Source organism: Lasiodiplodia theobromae (assembly GCF_012971845.1).
Source record: "Lasiodiplodia theobromae strain AM2As chromosome Unknown scaffold_25, whole genome shotgun sequence".
Taxonomy (NCBI): Eukaryota; Fungi; Ascomycota; class Dothideomycetes; order Botryosphaeriales; family Botryosphaeriaceae; genus Lasiodiplodia; species Lasiodiplodia theobromae.
In genome coordinates this window covers 361,174-381,350 of record NW_023336458.1, presented here as the reverse complement: position 1 = coordinate 381,350, position 20,177 = coordinate 361,174, and the positions used below count along the sequence as shown (strand labels likewise).

Below are 20,177 nucleotides of genomic sequence, written 5' to 3'. Positions count from 1 at the left end.
ATAGCGGCATGGAGCGGGGAGCTGCTGCGCGCTGTGGGGTTCAAAGCATGCGCATGACGGGGAGTCGTCCGGGATGGTCAGCAGCGAGTTGATGAGGCTCAGGAGAGGCTGCGCAACGGAAACGCGCGGCTCATTTTCTGGTCGGCTAGTCCGGGAGATGGGCGCGCCTGGTGGAGCAGAAAGCGCCTGCACCGCCGCAACCAGCCCGGCTCGCAAGGAGGAGCACTAAGCTTGGTCGCCGCACGGAGCCTGCCCGGCGCCGTCTCGGCAAATCGCAATGAAGTCCGTCGCGTCATTTCCCGACGCGTCCCCCGCATCCACACCATCGCGTTTTGACCACCGCGGCGCCATGCTCGTCATAACCGATGTCAGCCGCGAGCCGCCAGTCTACGGCGACCTGTTTGCGGGCAAGAAGTTCTGGATTGCCCAACGCGTGCCCTCGCGCAACGACTTTGTCAACCGCGTCAAGTACAACGGCGGCCAGCTCGTCGCGCTCGAGAAACACGCCGACTACCTGATTGTCGATCACCTCCGCTCCGAGTTGCCCTCCGGCGGCATCTCCTACCGCTTTATCGAGAGGTCAATTCAGCACTCAGAACTCCAGGACCCTAGCGAGTTCCATTGCGGACCGCCTGCCAATTCTGTCCGCGAAGTTGGCTCTTCGCGGCCGGCCCATCGTGGACGCATCCCCTTCACCGCGGAAGATGACAATGAGCTCTACGCTTGGGTCAAAGGCTGCGAGGCTCGCGGCTGTGCAGTCAAGGGCAATGAGATCTACAAGGACTTCGAGCAGAGGGTGCGCCCATGCCAACACCTCACTCTGAGTTGGCTGCACCACTAACACGCGCAGAATAACCGTCACACCTGGCAATCATGGCGCGACCGCTGGGTGAAAGTCCTCAGCACAAAGCCTCCTCGAACCGTTGCCGCCAATCCTCCGCCGTCGCCGCCCTCCGATGTCCAGCCCGTTCAATCCTCCCGCCGGGCTCTCAGGAACACTGCATTATCTCCATCCAAATTGGCAGCGCTCAAACTCGCCGAATTCGACGTCATCTTCAGTTCCGCAGAAACGGTCATGGAGGTTCCGTACGGACGTCTGGAGGAGGCTTGGGCACAGTTTAGCAATAAAAACCCAGCACATTCGGGCGAGGACTGGGCAAGATACTTTGACGCATTAGTCAAACCAATCTATGCGGACCTGGTCAAGAATCCAGCTCGTGGGGAAGCTTACGATGAGGCTTGGACAGAGTGGGAAGAGGTGAATGGTGAAACTGCGACTGTCACCGACTGGATTGAGTATTACAGAAATCATGTTCTTCCGAACTTCCCTCCGCCCATCTCAGATGCCCCGGAAATCAAGAGGGAACCCGAGGGAGAGGAGCAAGAGAATAAGATTAAAGAAGAAGAGCCCAAGGAAGTCAATATGCATGGACAAGAGCAGTTGCATGCAGATGTCGATCCAGCAGAGCTAGGAACCAGAATTTCTGGGGCTGCAGAGGAAACCCTTGCAACTCCACAAGAACCCTCGTCTGTTGCCCTAGGCAAAAGGCGACGAGAGGATACTAGCCCAGCCCAAGACGGGAGCGCTGTGGCCACACCCTCGCCAAAGCGGCGTCATACCAATGTTCAAGATTCATTGGGTTCTATTCAGGAGAGCATTGAGGCGTCACCGAACAAGAAATCCCCAACCAAAGCTGCCCCAGAGACTCGTTCCAACGCGTCCTCGAGTCCACGCTCATCACGATCGGCATCGCACACCCCTCCCGCAAAACCACAGCAAGATTCATCTCATCCAGAGTTTACGGTCTATGACGAAGGCCAGGATGGCTCGGGAAGTCAGCCGGATGAGCTCCGCGTTCGGGAAGCTTTGGAACATCTGACTGAGGGACAATTGTCCGATTTACTAGATGACTACAGAGCTCTTCCTAACGCACTACAAGAGCAAGACGGCGTGGCTCTGCAGGATGCTGTTGTAATGCATACAATGCATGCTATCAATATGAGTCAAATCGAGGAGAGTCAGGGCGTGCAAGCTGTTATGGATGTGTTTAAGAAGCTCGAAGACCTTGGTGTTATGGAGAAGCTTCAAAATGGTGAGGATGAGAGTGAAGGCGAGAACGATGAGAACGAAGAGCAAGAAGAGCTAGAGGAATCAGAGGAAGAGGAATCGGAGGAAGAAGGACAATGGCAATCGGAGGAAGATGAGGCAGAAGAGGAAGAGGAAGAAGAGCGAGACGAGTCACAAGAAGAGGAGCAGGAAGAATCACAGGAAATAGATCAAGAAGGAAAAGTGGAGCGAGAACAGGAAGACGTGTGGCTAGAGGTTGCTCAGGGAAGCGCTGAGACGGAGAGACTAACAGAAGATGGCACTGCGTCGAGCCCTGCATATACAAGACGGCGGCGTACCGTATCATCCTCCTACAATGACCATGAAAATCAGCGACGATCCACATCCAACTATACCCCTCGACGATCCAGCAAGTTCACGCATAGTCCTCAGCAACAGCACACCCGCCCCACAAGCTCATCTGGTGGCACCGGCTTCACTTCTTTCGAAATGGCCACTGAGCCCACTTATGACCTGACCAACGAAGCTGAGGCTGAAGCCTACATTTCCTCACGCCTTGCGCCTCCCTACAACTTTTCTGAAGAGCACATCATAACCGCTCTTCATGCCACGTGTGCTGTGAGTACGGCCATGGCGGACTCGGTACTCAGGTGGATGCGTGTCAACTCTACGAGCAATTCGAAAAAGGGACGAAGGAGCAGTGTGGGTCTGGCCATGCTGCCCGATGAGCGGGGCGTGTGGACGGAAGAAGATGATTTGGCGTTATTGGAAAACACTCCTTCGGAGAGAAAGCGGTTGGAGGCGAAGCATGGCAGGCAGAGGTGCGTGCGGAGGCATGAGTTCCTTACCGGACTTGAAGAATGAAAAAAAGGATGGGTTGGGGTAGGGGTTTGCATGATCCCTTGATATTTTCGGTTCTTCTTTTTTTGGGGTTTCTTTTTTTCAGCCCGTATAGTCACTGGGCATTGACAGGTGTTCACGGCGTTCAAAAACTTCATCTCTTGGAGAAGCATAAGCTGAGGCGCCTTTTCCTGCATCGATAGATGCTTACCAGTTAATATACCACAAACAGCTATTAGTACAGAATGAATTCGCCGTACCTTGCACAATGTGGGAACGTAGATTTATGTGTGATGCGGATGCTACATCTTCATCGTTGGACGAATGCATTAGGTTCAATGAGGCGCAGCATCCGTCCCATCATTGGTGGTCGATCAAACCCCATGATTTGGGTTGTTCGAAGATGCAGCTGAAACGAAAAATGAAGTCTTTCTACAGCCAAATGTCGATTAACATACGAGTACGCACAAGGAGAGCAGTCAAAATCTCAATGGGATTTCAAAGAACAGTCAAAGCGCAATTTCGTCATAATAGAAGTACTTGCAATCAGTCTTGTTCATAGTCACTTAGTCTGCTGACTACCGTTCTCTTTCGCGATTAGCCCAACATCAGTTCAGGCGTTGACTAAACATCTCGATAAAATGACTCCTCCCAAGGACTGTTCTAGCCCCAGCGAAGATGCAGTCAGCCTAGACTGGGCACCTCGCTTCGGTAAGGTGGCTGCAACATGTGATGCTTTCAGGCGCCCGAGTGGATCAGCCGGCAGCTATAGGTGGCCGCACAGCGATTGCCACATTTCACTCCTGCTTATTGGTGCAGCGTAACAGCCACCGGAACAGATAAATAACCGAGGGCTTTCGAGCTGGCAGACATCTTGGTTTTCACACCTTGGCCCCCACGTCACTTCGATATATGCCTTATCAGCGAGTTACTGTGACTCAAATCAACCTCAAATGTCTAATGTACGTTATCCCAAAAAAAAAAAAAAATAAGGCTTCACAAGAATTTTTTCGATAACATGAATTAGGTCATGCGATGGGGTCCGTCTGATGTGAGTAGATACCAGAGTTAAGGAATGAATGGAATACTAATGAGCTATTAAAGCCGTGGCCACAAGAGTTTATGGAGGAAGATCTAGTCCAGAAGCTTGATGGGCCAAGAAAGAGACTCATTAAGCTCAGAGTCTCAACAGCAAGGTATGAGAATGGCCATTGGGAGTACCAGTTGGTCGATGATGCGGGGAAACTTCATACGGAAAAGGATGGTGGGACAGTGAAGGAATGGTTTAAGGAAATGGAATTAAGACTCGCCTGATGCTCTGCTACGGCACAGGGTCATCAAATGTCGGATTCGTATACGGAAAAGATTGAGCGCTTATTCACGCTCCGCATTCGATCAGGTTACACAGCTTAACGACTCTTCATGCAAGCCGCCAATTTTGATCACTTAGCTCGTGAAAGATACGAGAATTATCAGGGTGAGCGTCATTTGTAAGCCACTTAGAAGCTTCACATAAGAAACATGATCTCAGCCTTGTAAGAAAGCAGTCTTTTCTTGAGAGTCTCCCGTCAACTTTCATTCTCGTAGCTTCTTCAGAGCTTGCTTTGTCTTCAGAACTCCCGTGCAACACAACTCGAAATGAACGGTATTATTGGTAATCCCAGCAAAAATACCAACAGTAAGATAGACCTAATCATACTCTGCGAGGTAAGCCTAAATAGCTGACAACATCCTCAGAGCCATGGATGAGGCATTTTAATTTCAGTTCGGGCCGACCGAAGGAACACCGGAAGACTGAAACGAGAAGTTGTAAGTCATCGATAATCTTATTTCAAACTTCATTTCTAAAACAAAACAGTAGAAAGCTTGGCTGGATATGCAAAGCTTGCCGCGTTCCAGACAGGCCAACCGAACTTTTCCATATACCGAGGTTTCAACTATCTATATGGAAGAGTACTCCTTGAGCTACAGTATGAAATCACCAGCTTGGAGCAGAAACTCGATGATTGCGACAGTTTTGATATGATGGACGAGCATCGAAAACTCCTCCTCTCGTCGATCAATCGGGATACTCGAAACGATCTTCAAAGCACCCACCCAATTCTTGCAGACTTACCTCATCCACAGGATACTGCAAGGTCATCACTTTCAGATCCATCTGAAATTTCATCACTTCCACAGCATCCTGAAAGTTCATCACTTCCACAGCCACCTAAAAGTTCTAGTCTCAGTGCCTCCGCGCAGTCCACTCCTCAAGAGGACTACGAGCCTCCTTACCAGAGGCGGGAGATTTTAGAACAGCTGAAGAAGAAGCTGAAGGATTATGGTACGTATTACGTCTTTACCTGTGGCTTTTCGGACTGATACAGATCAACCTCAGGTGATCTTTTGATAGTTGCTCGAGATGTAGCCGCATTCCGAAGACCGTCCGATCGGGACTACAAAAGTGTGCGAAGATTTATGGACGGTAATCATCCCCTCATACAAAGGGAGGCTATGCTCTTCCAAAAGAAGGAAGACTTTGTCACACTCCATCAAGGAAGAGAATGGGCATTGTTCGATGGCTATTTTGTGCTATTAGCCACTAAAATCCCCCTTCTGAAGGTACGCTGTTCACTCATGGCCTGTATTCCTTTTAATAAAAAGAAAAAAAAAAACGCTTCATGTCTCTATCTGAGTATATCTCTCATAGATTGAACAAAGAGCCTTTAGTCTTCCACGATAGAAAGGTTATAACACGCTAATAATACTGCAGAGGTGGTTGCAGACACCGGAACTCCGAGTCAAGACAAGTAATCCCAAAATCGGCTTCTACGACAATGATCGCGTGGAGCAAATAGCAAGTTACCTCGTGACGCCAGTCCTGTGTTCCCTGCTCGTCCTTCCTATCATTGCGATGTATGAGCTCAATGTGTCAAATACACAGTCGGCGCTTATGAGGGCTATTGTCGTTTTGGTAGCGTTCGTTCTGCTGTTCACGCTCGCCATGCCACTCTTCACGAAAGCTGGTCGCAATGAAATGTTCGCAGCGTCTGCGGCGTATTGCGCTGTTCTCGTGGTTTTCATATCGAACTTCTCAACCAATGCGGCTTCAAAGGCGAAGACAGAGTCATCGGGGTGATGCAGCCTTGGCTTGGGTGCGGTGGTTCGTTGACGGACTAGGTATATATTGAAATGCCAATAGTTCGTACTACTACTGCCATAGTGTCCCAGGAATCAGCATACAGCCTGCACTACGAGGACGACGCATTGATCGTTGCAGACGAAGGCTCTGCGCACAAGAGGCGAAGTAGGGCTATGTCAAGGGAAAGCAGCTCCGACCAGCCCATATTGACTATGCATATTTCGGAGCATATGGCAGCATTTGGCAAAACTTTTATCAAAATCGGGCGCCAAATATGTCAGAAATGGGGATGTTGGGGATGGAAGCGGAGATGGCGTCAAGTTGATGGAGGTAGAGAAATGGTGGCCGCATGGCGCTATCCCTTGTAAAGCTAGCGCGATCACGACGCGTCTTCCCGCTCGCGGCGCGTCTTTGCCGCTGTTGCTACACTCGATTTGCACCTACATCAATAATCGCACCCTCAATCATGTCTGCAAGAGTCCGGCAATCAACCGCTGGGCCGAGCGCCACTGCTGCCAGAGATCTGCCACCGTATGAACCGCCTGAGAACCCTCTCAACATTCTAGGCCAGCGCAGCTTGTACAACATTCTGAAAGACCACAACCACCAGAAGCTGGAACAGCACCTCCGCCAGGCCACGCAGGCTCTGAGCGACAATGCCAACACCATCAATTACCGGTTGACCGACCGCAAGGCCAGGGATCTCAAGCGCAAGCAAAGGCACGCCGACTCATTGACCGACGTGGACGAACAGCGCGCCCAGCACCTAGAAGGTTTCGACACGCGCGTCACCGCCATGACGAAGCGCATGGAAGAAACCGTGCGCAAGACCATCGACTGCCAGCAGTTCGCCGGCACTCTGCAGGAAGAGATCGAGCACCTCCAGGCCCAAGCCGCCCGCAACGCCTCCGCATCCCAGCGCCCGACGCAATCCCAGCGACGACGCGATGACGACAACGACATGACCGACTACGACCCCACCCTCCCCGGCGAGACACAAAACGAGCCGGTCCTCGTCCCCAGAGACCTCTTCGAGGAGCGCTACCAGGCGCAGAAGGACAAGTACCACTCCCTACCGCTGCCGACGCGCTACTCGGAGCACCCCGAGTACGTCGGCTTCAAGCAGGCCGTCCACGACGGCACCTATCCGAACGGCGAGGGCCCGCCTCTAGCGCCGAAAACTGCGTGGTTCACGAGCGCCGGCGCCCCGGCGCCCGGCGTCACGCAGGCTGGAGACGACGATTCGGACGACGACATTGCTGTTGCATTCGAGCGCATCAGCACAAAGTGTCCGCTCACGCTACAGGAGCTACAAGATCCCATAACAAGTACGAAGTGTCCGCATACGTTTGAGAGGGAGGCTGTTATGGAGCTACTCCTGCAGAGCAACTCTTTCACTGGCGGTAGCAACCGACGAGGTGCAAGGGACGGTTTGAGGACAGTGCAGTGTCCAGTGCCGGGATGCGACCAAGTAAGTGCTCTCCAAGGCTTGCTCGTGTTGGACTGTAGCTAACATTGGCTTCCGCAGATGCTCACCCAGAACGATCTACGGCCCAACCCCTCCCTCATCCGCAAGATTCAGCGCATACAGAAAAGGCGGGAAGAGATGGAGGACTCGGACGACGAGAATGTCGAAAACTCTCGACTACAGGTCATACCTTCTGACGACTCCAACGAGTACGACGATATCGACGAGCCTGCGAGCCAGCGGATCGTGCCCAAGATCGAACGAGCCAGTGGCATGTCGCAAGGTCCTGGTGTTGGGTCTAGCAGTTCGAATCATATGGGTTATGATGGGACAATGGACAGCAGTCATATTCAGAGCAGTAATATTGTGGACTTGGGGAGCGACAGCGAAGAAGAAGACGAAGAATGAAAACAGATGCATGGTTGCCGAGAGTGGAGGTGGATGCGAAGGGGGCTGCGTGCTTTGCATATTTCTCTCGTATGCAGTCTCAAGAGCAGTTTGTAAATAGCCCATCAGCTATGATGACTTCGCGTGGATCTTGCAGCAAGGTGCGGAGTACTAAAGGAACGGCGTTGATGGTTAGCGGACGCTAGTCTGTCCGCACAACGGGACTAACTCCGTCGACCATGGAGTTGAGCAAAACACTCGAGCGAAGGATGCAGCAGATTTGTACTCCAGTGGCTACCAGGCAGATGAAGACGTGCAAGGGAAACGGGGCGGGGTTGCCGCTGATGGCGGCGACATCAGATGTTATCGAGATACCCAGATAAAATACTTTCATCTTCCCTGAATACATGCTTGTCCGTTATCGTTTGAGTTCACCCTCTTCAACCAACCTGGCCTCATCCTCTCCCTCTCCTTTCAACGAGTACATCCAAACGCGTTCACCCTTGTTGATATACGCATCGGTAATCTCGTAAGTCTGCGTCTGCGGCTCGGACTTGATTTGAACGCGGTCCCCGACTGCGAATTCTTGAGCAGGCTGTTTACATTCTCCGTGATCAGTTTTTCTTGTTCGATGTGGCTCTCGCGGTGAATTTATTGGCTCTTTAAATGCTGCAATCAACGTACAAGTCTGGGGTTGGAGTGCCGCGTGAGGCGGGCAGCGGAATCACCACCGGGCTGAACAAATACAAGATAGTATTAGTAAACTTAATTGTAGACAGTTATTCCGTATGTTCGAGATGAGCAAAATATTTGGGCTAGGTCTTAGTCTTACATTGGCCATATTGCGGGTCGTGTAATTAATCAGAGCAGAAACAAGTTTGTTCAAGAAGCTCGAGATAAATTTTGAAAACAATCAACAGATCTAGATGAATTCCAAAGATTTCACGAATACCAAACAAGCTCAAAAGCCAAGAAATATTAGACCCTGCAGTTTCGTTTTATCTTATGATGCCCCTTTGTCACGTCATATCTGCATGAGTGGATTTCTGTCATGGAGTGTTGTGGCCCACGCAAGGATACATGCACCTGCCAATCTGGGCTTAGCTTGCTCACACAATACATCACACATCCTGATCTCGCGCTATCAGACGAGGCATAGGGCACGAATCAAATGTTCGTGCGGAAATCCCTTGCGGAGAAGCCGCGTCATGCTAAGATAATGGGCGATTTTCCACCAGAACGGTGAGTTATTCGTACAGGGATAAAGCTTGCTTGCCTGACACTTCACTTCTCGCTACTACACGACGCATCCGATAGCTACAACAGCCTCATATACATGGCTATTGCCGGACTTTAAATTTCATTCGTATTGCGGTATACTCGCTTTCCCCCCTTAAACTATACATCTACACCTGATGAGGTTGAGATATCGCACACTGCCTCTCGCCTGACGTGGAGACCTCGGCTTTCCGCGGGCTGAGTCACCAAGAAGTTCTCTCCAAGTAAAGATTTGCCACTTCACATGTCGATCGATGATCATCGTGAAGCATCCACCAGCTACCTCGGTGGGACACACCTGGCAGCCAGCCATGGCCAATCAACAATGGTCTTCACCAATAGATGCACTTCACTCATGGATCGTGACCCTGACTGTGCACGTAATTGTCCCAATTCTTTAGGTGACAAAGCTGTGACTGCAAACGGAGTGAAAACAAACCTCGAATGCGGGCATGCTGGCCCGCCCACGTGGTATGACCTTGAACATTTCCGAGACTAAGGACAGTTCGACAGGTGATGCCTTTCTTCAAGGGATAACTCTAGCAGAAGCTTACCCAGGATGCTTGCTCAACGGGCCAACCAAGACTGCGAGCGAACCTTTAGCTTGCATTCCTGTTGCCGAAGAAATTTCCGGCTCCATCTCGGGGTGCGCAAAGATCTTTTCACGCAATCGAGCTTATGTGAAAGCAGTAGTACTGATACGCTTTAGGTTGGCGAGGCGGAATGGAGGCTCGCGCTTTACCCCATAGGTGGCCGTATCTGCTGCCCGCGGGGCTTTAATGCTCTAAATTGCGGTAGTCTCGCCGCACTAGTACTCTGCTTTCGGCTTCTTCACTCTACGGCTCAACAACACCAGATCTCTTGCGGTAGACACGGCGGCTATGGCTAGTCAACCTTTTGTGATCTACGACGGCGGCGAAAGCTTCTTGATTTCTATAAATCCAATCTTCCGCCGGTCTTCGATTCAGACTCATCAGCAAGCATCTCTTCTCATCAACAGCTTCAAGCACTTCATTCGCTTCGATCACACTCGCTCCACAATCGAGTCGCATCCGCTGATTCATCAAGTCCTTCAAGATGAAGCACTTCATCGCCCCCGCGTTCGCTGCTCAGCTGGCCCTTGTCGCCGCTGTCGCTCAGGGCCAATTTGGTGGCAATGATCCCAATGACTTTGAGGAGGGACTTGGAGAGGCCGGCTTCAGTTCTTGGCCTAGCTCGTGGTCGACTACGGGCTCGTGGCCCTCTACCTGGACCGATTCGTCTTGGACGGGTTCTTGGCCCTCCTCCTGGACGGATTCGTCCTGGACGGGCTCGTGGCCATCGACTTGGACGGATTCGTCCTGGACGAGCTCGTGGCCATCGTCGACTTGGACCAGCACCACCAGCACCAGTAGCAGCTCTTACAGCAGCTCATCCAGCACGGAGACTAGCACCAGCACCAGCAGCAGCTCCAGCTACACCTCGTCAAGCTCCACGTCCTCGCCCACCAGCGAATCTACTTCGTCCTCTTACTCGACCTCGTCGAGCAGCTCCGAGAGCTCTTCTGCTTTGCCTACGTCCGAGTCTACCTCCTCTTCTTCCTACAGCACCTCGACTACCAGCTCGGAGAGCTCGTCTGAATCCGCCTCGCCCACTTCTGAGTCTTCCTCCTCATCCTACTCTACTTCCACCAGCTCCGAGAGCTCGTCCGAATCTGCTTCGCCCACTTCCGAGTCTTCCTCCTCGTCCTACTCCACTTACACCACCAGCTCGGAGAGCTCATCTGAATCTGAGGAGAGCACCTCCACCTACAGCTCCGAGAGTTCTTCGGAATCTGAGGAGGGCACCTCGACCACCAGCTCCGAGAGCTCGTCGGAATCCGAAGAGAGCACCTCCACTTCCGAGCCCTCCAGCGCCGAGGCCTCTGCCACCGACTCGTCTACCGCCTCCTACTCCAACACCACCACCAGCGGCTCATCTTCCCACTCGCGCTCCCGCACCAGCTCCGCCACCGCATCGGCCACGTCCTCGTCCGACAGCGATGACGAGGGCGACGACACGACCGGCAAGGCCTCCGGCAACGGCCGTGGTGGCGGCAACAACAACAACAAGGGCAACAACAACGAGGAGGAGAACGAGAACAACAACGAAGGCGGCAGCTCCGAGAAGACTGGCATCAAGGGCGACGCGGCCATCGACGGCGGCGACGGCAACGACGACGAGAGCAGCAGCAGCGAGGACAAGACCGGCGACGACCACGAGGAGGAGGAGCACAAGAGCAGCAGCGCCGGTGCCGCTCCCAGCGTCGGCACTCCCATTGCCACGCCCCCGGCCGAGTACACGGGTGGTGCCTTTGCGAACAGCATCGACTTCGGCATGCTTGGTGTCGCTGCTCTCGCTGCTGCGCGCTTCATGGCCTAAGCGGGTCGAGAAAGCAATTCCTAATCACTTCACAGGGAGAAGGATATAGCTGAACCAGATTGTACCAAAACATGCACATGGATTAGGGTGATGGAAAAGATTGGTAATTGGGAACTAGATTGAATAAATAGTAATAGGAGGATAATGGTGGGAAAAAAAGCCATATGTATCGGGTAGTCATCTTAATCCATATCATTCAAGCCAAGACATCTGCAGAAGACAAGTGACCGTGTATATACAGACCCCACTGCAAAATCATTCCCGACATTTCCACATCATCTCACTCATCAAACATCAGCCCTCAACCCCGCACCCCTCAGCTCGGGCACTCAAACACCGCCGGGCCAGGCGTGACATAATCCGCGGGACTCTGCTTATTCGTATCCCACAAAATGCCCTGCCCATCCGTCTTATACCCTCCGGGCAAGGCAATCACGCTGTCCCCACTCGGCACCTCCGCGCCGTCCCCCTCAACCGTGACCTGCGCACAGCTCGGATAGAACTGGCACTTCCCCTCCGTCTTGCAGTCGCTCAGCGCGATGATCTCGTGGCGCACGAGGTACTCGCCGGGCGCCAGGCACGCCGGCACCGTCGACGTCCAGACGTTGCCGTCGTCGACCAGCTTCTGCGACCCCCACGTCTCGTCCTGGTACCCCCACTCGTCGATCTTGAACCAGACGGCGCCTTCGGTGCCCGTGAAGGAACCGCAGTCCGGATCGCACTTGGCCATGTAGGTGAGCACGGGGCCGCTGTGCGGCCACTCGTTCCAGAGGAAGGTGATGTTGGTGCCGGCGGTGACGGCGCCGGTGAGGGAGGAGCCGGACGAGTCCGTGATGGGGGCGGCGCCGATGTTGCACTGGTGGTGGGAGTGTCAGAGTTTATGCGGTTTATGCGGTTTCTGAGAAATTGAGTTGTTTCAACTTACGGTGATGTTGACGGTGCCGATGTCCAGGACGGGCCCGTTGCCGCCGATCTTGCGCACGATGCTGGGCGGGTCGGCGGTGAAGTCGGGGGTTTTGACGGGGAGGAAGCCGGTGTAGGTGGCTGAGTTCATGACGTGGTACTGGACATGGCTGGGGATGTCGTCAGCAATGCTATACAAAAGATCACCCATTGGACATTGCGGCTGAGAGGCTCTGCTGCTACGCACCCGTGAGCAAGCACAGTGGTGCTCAGGCTAGCCAGAACAGGCAAGATGCTAGCGCCGACGTTTGCGGAACGCATGTTTTCTCTGGTTCGATGGGGAGGGAAAGAGAAGAAGATAAAAACGGAACTTCAGTCCTGGAAACACGACAAACGGCAACTCTGACCGGGTCCTTCGAAACTACTTATCTACTCCCCATACGCAACACTATACCGCCAAGCTTGCAGCGAAAACAAGCCAGTCCGAAAAGCAGCGGCACATCAAACGATGCCAAGACTGGACTCGCGGCCCGTGTGTCCCGGTGTGAGAAACAGCTTTTTCTCCGCTCGCTGCACCCCGTTTTGAAACGCACTGCGCGCCGTGTGATTGGTGGGATGCTTTGACAGGTGGATACACCATTCTCCGCTCGCTCTCATCTATTTCGGACAGGGGATTACTGTTTTTGTAGGGGAGACGTATTGTCTGACCACTCGTTTTGCCAGGCTTGTCGCCTCGAGCGCCGAACACCCGCGTCCCGATAGCAGCCAGGTGGGATGCATGTCATTTGCGGCTTGCATGGCCGACGGAAAGGCGGATATAGATATGAAGACGGACCTGGTTTGGGGCTTGCTGAGGGTTAAGCGATGCTCGCCTACTTCGTTGGGTGATGAAACAGTTGCCTGTTCAGGGGGCGATCGCCATTTGAAGGGAACGCTGGATCGAAAAAATATGAGAGACCGGGCTTGTATAAGCCGCATCGCTTTCAATACTAGCCTACGGGATGTCGTTCGTGGGATTATTTGCACTCTGCAGCTTTGGTACTATTCGAAAGTAAGACCGAGTGCAACTGTGCGTGCTGTACAAGTTGCCCCGGCCTTTCTATTCCATTTGAAATGAACGGAACTGAACACGTCAGAAGACAGGCGGATGAATGTCCCACTAAGAAGTCGCAGGAATGCCAAGGTTGTGCCGGGATTCCGAGTGAAACGCGGTGGGCGGCTCGACTATTTTGCATAAGCGACTCTTGTCTTCACGTTCAATGTTCTTCAAAACTTTTGCAATGTGCATCTGCCGTTCGGATTTACTACTGACTGCCTCGTCGATGTCCAAACGACACACCAGATGGCCAGCTCTCTATCATGAACATGATTACGAGTATGCAAGCGTCAGATATGTCTTCATGCCTGCCCGTCTGATGCGCTGTGCTATTTGGACTCCTATTTTTCTGCCACGGCGGTAAGCCTTTCTACTTCAACTGCCCCCAAACTACTGCCAACTGTTGGCATTGGCCAAAAGGTACCAAAAGAGAATCTCTACTTCTCGATACTGATGCTTACTCTTTGTTCATTAGGATATGAGCTTTAGCACAATTCGTCGTCATCAGCTCCCCTGCCGAGCCTCCGAAGCCGTCCCGGACCCACTCCTTGAAGCCAGGTCTACTGCTGCTGCCGCCATTCAGGAGAAGTCGAGGCCATGACAATGGAGTGTTTGTCATGCGGGGATCAGCTATCGTGCCTGACCCAACAAACCAACGCACCGGAGAAGGCTTTGGAAAAGAGCGCGGAAAAAAATGGGACGAGTGCGGGGAAGCCCGCCGCAGTACCGGCAAAACGGGATGCCGAATTGACTACAACGCATGCCACCACTCTTCTGGACCGGAGCGAAATCAAATCACAGCAGCCCTGACCAGCATGTGCTCCCTCGACACGTGCTTCAAGGTGTTGATGACGTTGATCCAGACATGCTGTTCCGAAGTCCGGAACCCGATTCCAACCAAATGGAAACTGTCTATTTCGAGCGGCCGTTTAGCCTGGGACCAACAAAGGGGTACACGGACTTAGGATGGCCATTTAAACGAGCTCCTATGCAGTTTATGGAAGAGGCTGCTTTATGCGATGCGTTGTCAAAGGGAGCCTTTTAACAGCGCAGCACTGTGCGTGCAGATCCCTTCCTGCCCACGCCTTTGCACGCTCAGGACAAATGCATGAACGCTTAGGTAATTGGACCTCGGGAAAGGATTGAGGGGCTTTTCAGCTCGATTGGAAAGCTGTGAGTATTTACATTGAAGTTCCAGCGAAGGACGCGATCGCATACAACGTCATAACGTAGATCTGATATTGCAGCTGACTAACGCGCATCAATTCCACAAACGCTCGCTGACAGCAGAAGATCTAGTGGCAGGGTCTTAGTCGTCGCAGGCTTACTGGCTGGCCGCCGGCAGGAGATTTCTGTGTCGGGCGCAAAACGGCGATCAGGACGAGAGGGAGATCAGTGCGCGAATTGCGGTGAAAATCGGGGAACGTGGTCTGACCAACGGTTATCGCGGCGGGGCTCTCAGGGATAGCGATGGGGCTAATATGTCAGAAAGTCACGGCACGAGGTCCCAACGATGTGGTTACCGGCGCCGAGCTGAGCCATGGTCTGGATGGTGTCTTAACTTCCAGCCGCGACAAAGACGTCTTACAATTCGCGCTCCCGCGCACCGTTCGAACGCTTTATACCCCGCTTCCCGGAGCCTGTTAGACGTTATTCAATTTTCCCTGGAGCTGTCTTCTTTTGTTGCTGCATGAAAGTCACGACAATATCGACAGTTGGAGCCGCGGCACACCACTACACTTCCGCCTGAGCATGCGCAACCGCCACCACCATGGACGCAAACACGCAATCGCAACAAACCGAAACATCCAAATCCGCACAAATACTCTCCCAGGATAACTCCTCCCGCACAACAGCAACATGCACGAAAACCGAAACCCTACCCACCCCCCGGGCCCGCGACACCGAATTATTCCACCCCACCCCCACCAGCACCCTCACAGCCCTCCCGCGCGCACCCCCACCCTGGCGCGCCCGCAAAAAACGCCAACAAGTAAGCAGCTGCACATGGCGCAAGCAGCTCTGGTGCTCGTCCTGCGAAACCCTCCACCCAAAGAGCTATTTCACCCCCACCGAACGCCTCGTCCCCGACCACATCCGGCAGTGCACCGGGACAGTCTCGCACATCCGCCTGTGCGACCACCTGCAGCGCCTGAACCACTGGGAGATGCAGCGCGCCGCCGCGCCGTGCTTCCTCGACGCGTCTCCCTCGTCCCCCTCGGCCAGCCGGATGCTCTGCCCCGAGTCGTGCGTCGCCGTCGAGCAGTACTACCCGCGCTCATCACCCGCCGCACGGCCACGCGGTCGCGGCTGTGGCGGGGGACAGCAGCACCATGGGGCAAGGAGGCGCTCGTCGTCGATGCAGTTGGTGAGGAAGCACGTGAGGCTGGATGTCGATGACAGGGCGCGGCTGGGGGTCGATGATCACGAGTTGCTGGCGGGCGTTTTCGCGGCGGATGCGCAGCTGTGCCCGCATTTGCGCGTTGCGGACTGTTTAAACGACTTTCGCTTTTGCGGGGCGCCGACGGCGCATTTCCATCCGAAGGGGCAGGACGAGTGTGGGAAGAAGTGTAGCGAGTTTTTTTGGTGCCCGAGGGCGTATGAGGGGTGTAATACGTCACTGTACCTTTACAGTCGTAGGGTGCATTATCCGTCGCTTAGGAGGGGGAGTGAGATTGCTGTTGTGAGTGGTGGTGCTGGGGAGGAGGGCGAGACTACGGGGGAGGATGTGGCGAGGGAGAAGGTGGAGAAGGATAATGGAGGGTCGTTCGACCAGATCCATTTGCTGTCGTTCCGGAATCTGGGGCCGATGGACGATCCGAACGATACGGCATGGTTGATGCAGTTGGACGATGGATGGAGAGGATGTGTGAAGCGGAACAAGGCCAAGTTCTGGTCGAGAATACGTAGGAAAGCCCGCAAGCTATTGCGGCACTGATGAATGTGGCTTTGCACTGCTGTATAGCGGGAAGACATGATTGGCTGAACTGAGTTTGCTCAGGATGAATCATCGAGGCGGTGGCTCTACACGTTGCCGCATCCGGAAAGGCCGGATATACCCGACTACACGCGATATGTGCATATATAAATACTGAAATGATCTTCTGGAATATACCTCTACAATCCCACCATTTTTTCCCTTTTTTCAGACCTCCCTTCCAAAATGTCCGGGAATCACGCATTGGTATTCGGTGCCTCCGGTCTGGCCGGTTGGGCCGTTGTCGACGAGCTACTTTCCAATTACCCCGCACACGGCACCTTCAGGAAAGTCACAGCATTGGTGAATCGCCCTCTGAAGCTTGAAGATTCCTGGTGGCCGGCACCGTCTCCAGATCGGCCGGAACTGGAGCTGATTGCCGGAGTCAATCTGCTCAACGGATCCGTGGAGGAATTCACCGCATTCTTGAAAGATAAGGTCAAGGATGTCGGCGCTGTCACGCACGTTTTCTATTTCGGTCAGTATCGGAACATTCTTTGTTAAACGTCTTCTTCTGACTCCGGTCCACAGCATACAAGCAGGAAGATGACTGGAGCGTCGAGACCCGCGTCAACACTGGCATGTTTGAGCGTGTTGTCGGCGCCGTCGACACACTCGCCCGAGGATTGAAGTTCTTCGTCTTCCCAAGCGGAACCAGGGTAAGCTTTTTTCGTCTTTCTTGTCACTAAATTCACTTTGCAGCATTTTATTTCCTACCGTCCCCCATTTAAACGAAAGCCAAACGCTCACTCTCACTTCCAGGGCTACGGCATCCACGTTCCCGGCGGCCTGCACAAAGCGCCCCTCGTCGAAACCATGGACCCGCTACCCGAGCCCTACCGCAACAACGTCTTCTACTACAACTACCAGTCCATCCTGCGCACTGCCAGCGCTGACAAGCCCTGGACCTGGGCCGAAATCCGGCCCGACGCCATCGTAAGCATCATCACTGCCCACTTCCTCTTCTTCTTCTTCTTCCATTCCCCCCTCTCATCGTCTCAGCCTCAGGGAAACCCCTGAAGAACCTACCGTCTCTCCCCACCACCACCCACCAACACCCCGCTAACCACACACACAAACAGATCGGCTTCTCCCCCACCGGCAGCACCTACAACCTGACCGCGCACTGGGCGTCCTACCTCAGCACCTACGCCCTCATCCACGGGCGCGGCGCGCGCGTGCCCTTCCCAGGCACTGTGGCCGGCTGGGCCGACGCGCCCTCCAACGACGCGTCGTCTGCCATCATCGCCCGCGCCGCTATCTGGGCCAGCCTGAACCCAGCCGTGTCCTCTGGACAACTCTTCAACATCGCTGATGAGGAAAAGGCGCTGGCGATGAGTGAGCGGTGGCCGCGGTTGGCGGCTTGGTTTGGGTTGGAGGGGGTGGGGCCGGAGGAAGGAGAGGGGGAGGAAGGGGAGGAGGTGTTGAGGCCGGGGAAGTTTGTGGAGAGGCATCGGGGGGTGTTGGAGAGGGCGGGGGTGAAGGGGGGCGCGAGGGTGTGGCAGCGGGAGGCGCTGGATACGGTGGGGGAGTGCTATGGGTTTGATCGGAGGTTGGGGTTGGGGAAGATTCGGGCGGCGGGGTTTACGGAGGAGAGGGATGCGGTGGGGTCGTGGTGGAGGGCGTTTGAGCGGTTTAGGGAGGCGGGGATGATTGTTTGATGGGGTTGAGGTTTGAGGTGGGAGTGGGAGGAGGTGGGGGCCGAATTTCAGAATTGAGTCGAACGAATGAGGAGAAAGCGGTTGTAGATGTATGCTGATTTGCTGGCGTACGCCATGCTCATGCACATTGATATTTAAGCACGAGAGCCAGCCTCCAGAGCCAAGTCGCTGCCTAATTGTTTTCTCCAGCCTGAAAATAGAACCTACCTTTGCACAACGCGTCCTTTCAGCAACAATGGCTCCCCGTAGTATACTCGGTGATATGCGCCACAAGATACTCCTTTCGAATCGTTCATCTGCCTCTCAAACTCGCGACACAAGGACGAATCATGGCGACTGGCCAACCAAGAAGTCCGAGGTTCCGGCCTTTGGAGACCCGCTTCTTTGCGACAAGCCAGGCCCGACGGCCAACTCGACCTGTCCAAACCGCTGGATCGAAAGGGCTTCCGACCGCGAATCGATGGGCTTAGACAAGAGAGACCCAAAAGGTTTCAGTTTTCGAGAGCTGGTTGCCGGACTTTGCAAAACTGCTGGCGTTTCGAAATGCCGAAACTCTACTCGATGTCAGACCGAAAGACAAAAGCTCGACAAAAGCCTGCCAAAGTGCCAATGGAAGAGTTTCCGAGATTGGATGCTGGAGATTCTGGCATGCTGCAGCATCCGTGACAGCTCCCTCGACCTACCGAAGCCCGTTTTCTGGTGCATCTGCACCGCCCTGAATCCAAGAGTACGCGAGCAGATACGACCCAGTGGAGATCTGGACGTCGAATTCGAGGTCTTTAGGATGCTTTTCTGGATCGGCAAATCCAGAGACATCATTATGGTTACCGATTCTCATGAATTCGCACCCAGATTTTTCCTACCTCGCACAGTGGAATCCGCAAGCTTCCATGCCGCGCATAAAGCCAACGAGTTGAAAATATGCCCAAACAGGCTGTGGAACATCGCATCAGCCAGTCCTGCTAGAGAGGCAGACATTCCAACACTGTTGGAAGCCATATCACAGGCAGACCACAAGGGAAGCTTTCAGCAAGTCGGGCATATGGATTGCACTCCGGATTTCTGCGAGATTGCATGCGAGAACACTACATTCAAAAAGCAATTGCACAAGTGTACTTCTACTCTCGACAAGGGTGGAAATATCAAGCCAAATACCGAAAAACTCAGAACATTCCCACAAGACATAATTCTGACAGCCATCAATGAGAATAAGCCCGCCATATGGAAGATCAGAGAGGAGGCGAGTTTGTGTGACTATTGGGATTCATACATCGCCATATCTCACGTGTGGTCAGATGGAACCGGAGTTGGTGTTCAAGAAGCAGGCAAGGTAAATCCTTGCTTGTTTAACTACTTCGCAGATATCGCCGACCAATTGGGCTGTCGTGGTATCTGGTGGGACACTATCAGCATACCGACTGATCGAAAAGCACGTGGGAAAGCCTTGAACGGCATACAGGGAAGCTTCAAAAATGCGAACTGGACAGTTGTACACGACGAGTTTCTGGTTCAATTTCCCTGGTCTGATGACGGCCTCCCGTGCATAGCTGTCCTACTGTCGAGTTGGTTCACACGCGGATGGACTGCATTGGAGCTATTTTTCTCAGAACGCGTCAAAATCATTTTTAAAGACGGCGAAACTGGCTCATGCGTCCTCAAAGATCTTGATAAAGAGGTCATGGCACCAGGCACAAAACCATCTCCAAGTGTAAGCTACGAACACTGGGTTGCGACTGTCGTAATATTCCAGCTGCGGCATCATTTCGTCACTCAGTTTTCTCATGGGACATTCTTACGCTCTCTGGCACTCCGGACTACTTCTTGGCCAAGGGATCGAGCAATCATCGCTGCTTTGATGGCCGGGGTAGAAAATCTTGAGCCTGGCATGACGCAAGCGGAAATAACTCGAAGGACAGTCACACAACTTGACTTCCTCTCTGGCAATTTCCTGTTCCACGGATTTCCGACTATGACC

General features: G+C 53.5%; 6 protein-coding genes across 6 annotated transcripts; 5 read left to right on the top strand and 1 right to left on the bottom strand.

The window, feature by feature from the left end:
- Window positions 1–277: 277 nt before the first annotated feature.
- LTHEOB_8111 (BRCT domain-containing protein) lies at window positions 278–2,932 on the top strand (the record flags this gene model as incomplete). The annotated part of the gene is made up of 2 exons (XM_035517553.1): window positions 278–796; window positions 851–2,932. 2 exons carry the CDS (start codon window positions 278–280, stop codon window positions 2,930–2,932), a joined length of 2,601 nt encoding a protein of 866 aa, XP_035370658.1.
- Window positions 2,933–6,498: 3,566 nt separating this feature from the next.
- On the top strand, window positions 6,499–7,908 carry LTHEOB_8110 (Chromosomal organization and DNA repair protein; the record flags this gene model as incomplete). The annotated part of the gene is made up of 2 exons (XM_035517552.1): window positions 6,499–7,503; window positions 7,561–7,908. 2 exons carry the CDS (start codon window positions 6,499–6,501, stop codon window positions 7,906–7,908), a joined length of 1,353 nt encoding a protein of 450 aa, XP_035370657.1.
- A 2,334-nt stretch (window positions 7,909–10,242) lies between these two features.
- LTHEOB_8109 (uncharacterized protein) lies at window positions 10,243–11,565 on the top strand (the record flags this gene model as incomplete). Its single annotated transcript, XM_035517550.1, has 1 exon — window positions 10,243–11,565. The coding sequence occupies one exon, from the start codon at window positions 10,243–10,245 to the stop codon at window positions 11,563–11,565; it is 1,323 nt and encodes a 440-aa protein (XP_035370656.1).
- Window positions 11,566–11,881: 316 nt separating this feature from the next.
- Window positions 11,882–12,789, bottom strand: LTHEOB_8108 (Glycoside hydrolase family 61; the record flags this gene model as incomplete). Its single annotated transcript, XM_035517549.1, has 3 exons — window positions 11,882–12,421; window positions 12,491–12,638; window positions 12,716–12,789. 3 exons carry the CDS (start codon window positions 12,787–12,789, stop codon window positions 11,882–11,884), a joined length of 762 nt encoding a protein of 253 aa, XP_035370655.1.
- Window positions 12,790–15,335: 2,546 nt separating this feature from the next.
- On the top strand, window positions 15,336–16,502 carry LTHEOB_8107 (uncharacterized protein; the record flags this gene model as incomplete). The annotated part of the gene is made up of 1 exon (XM_035517548.1): window positions 15,336–16,502. The coding sequence occupies one exon, from the start codon at window positions 15,336–15,338 to the stop codon at window positions 16,500–16,502; it is 1,167 nt and encodes a 388-aa protein (XP_035370654.1).
- Window positions 16,503–16,727: 225 nt separating this feature from the next.
- LTHEOB_8106 (Sirq protein) lies at window positions 16,728–18,202 on the top strand (the record flags this gene model as incomplete). The annotated part of the gene is made up of 4 exons (XM_035517547.1): window positions 16,728–17,019; window positions 17,073–17,200; window positions 17,304–17,477; window positions 17,624–18,202. The coding sequence occupies 4 exons, from the start codon at window positions 16,728–16,730 to the stop codon at window positions 18,200–18,202; spliced, it is 1,173 nt and encodes a 390-aa protein (XP_035370653.1).
- Between the last annotated feature and the right edge of the window lie 1,975 nt (window positions 18,203–20,177).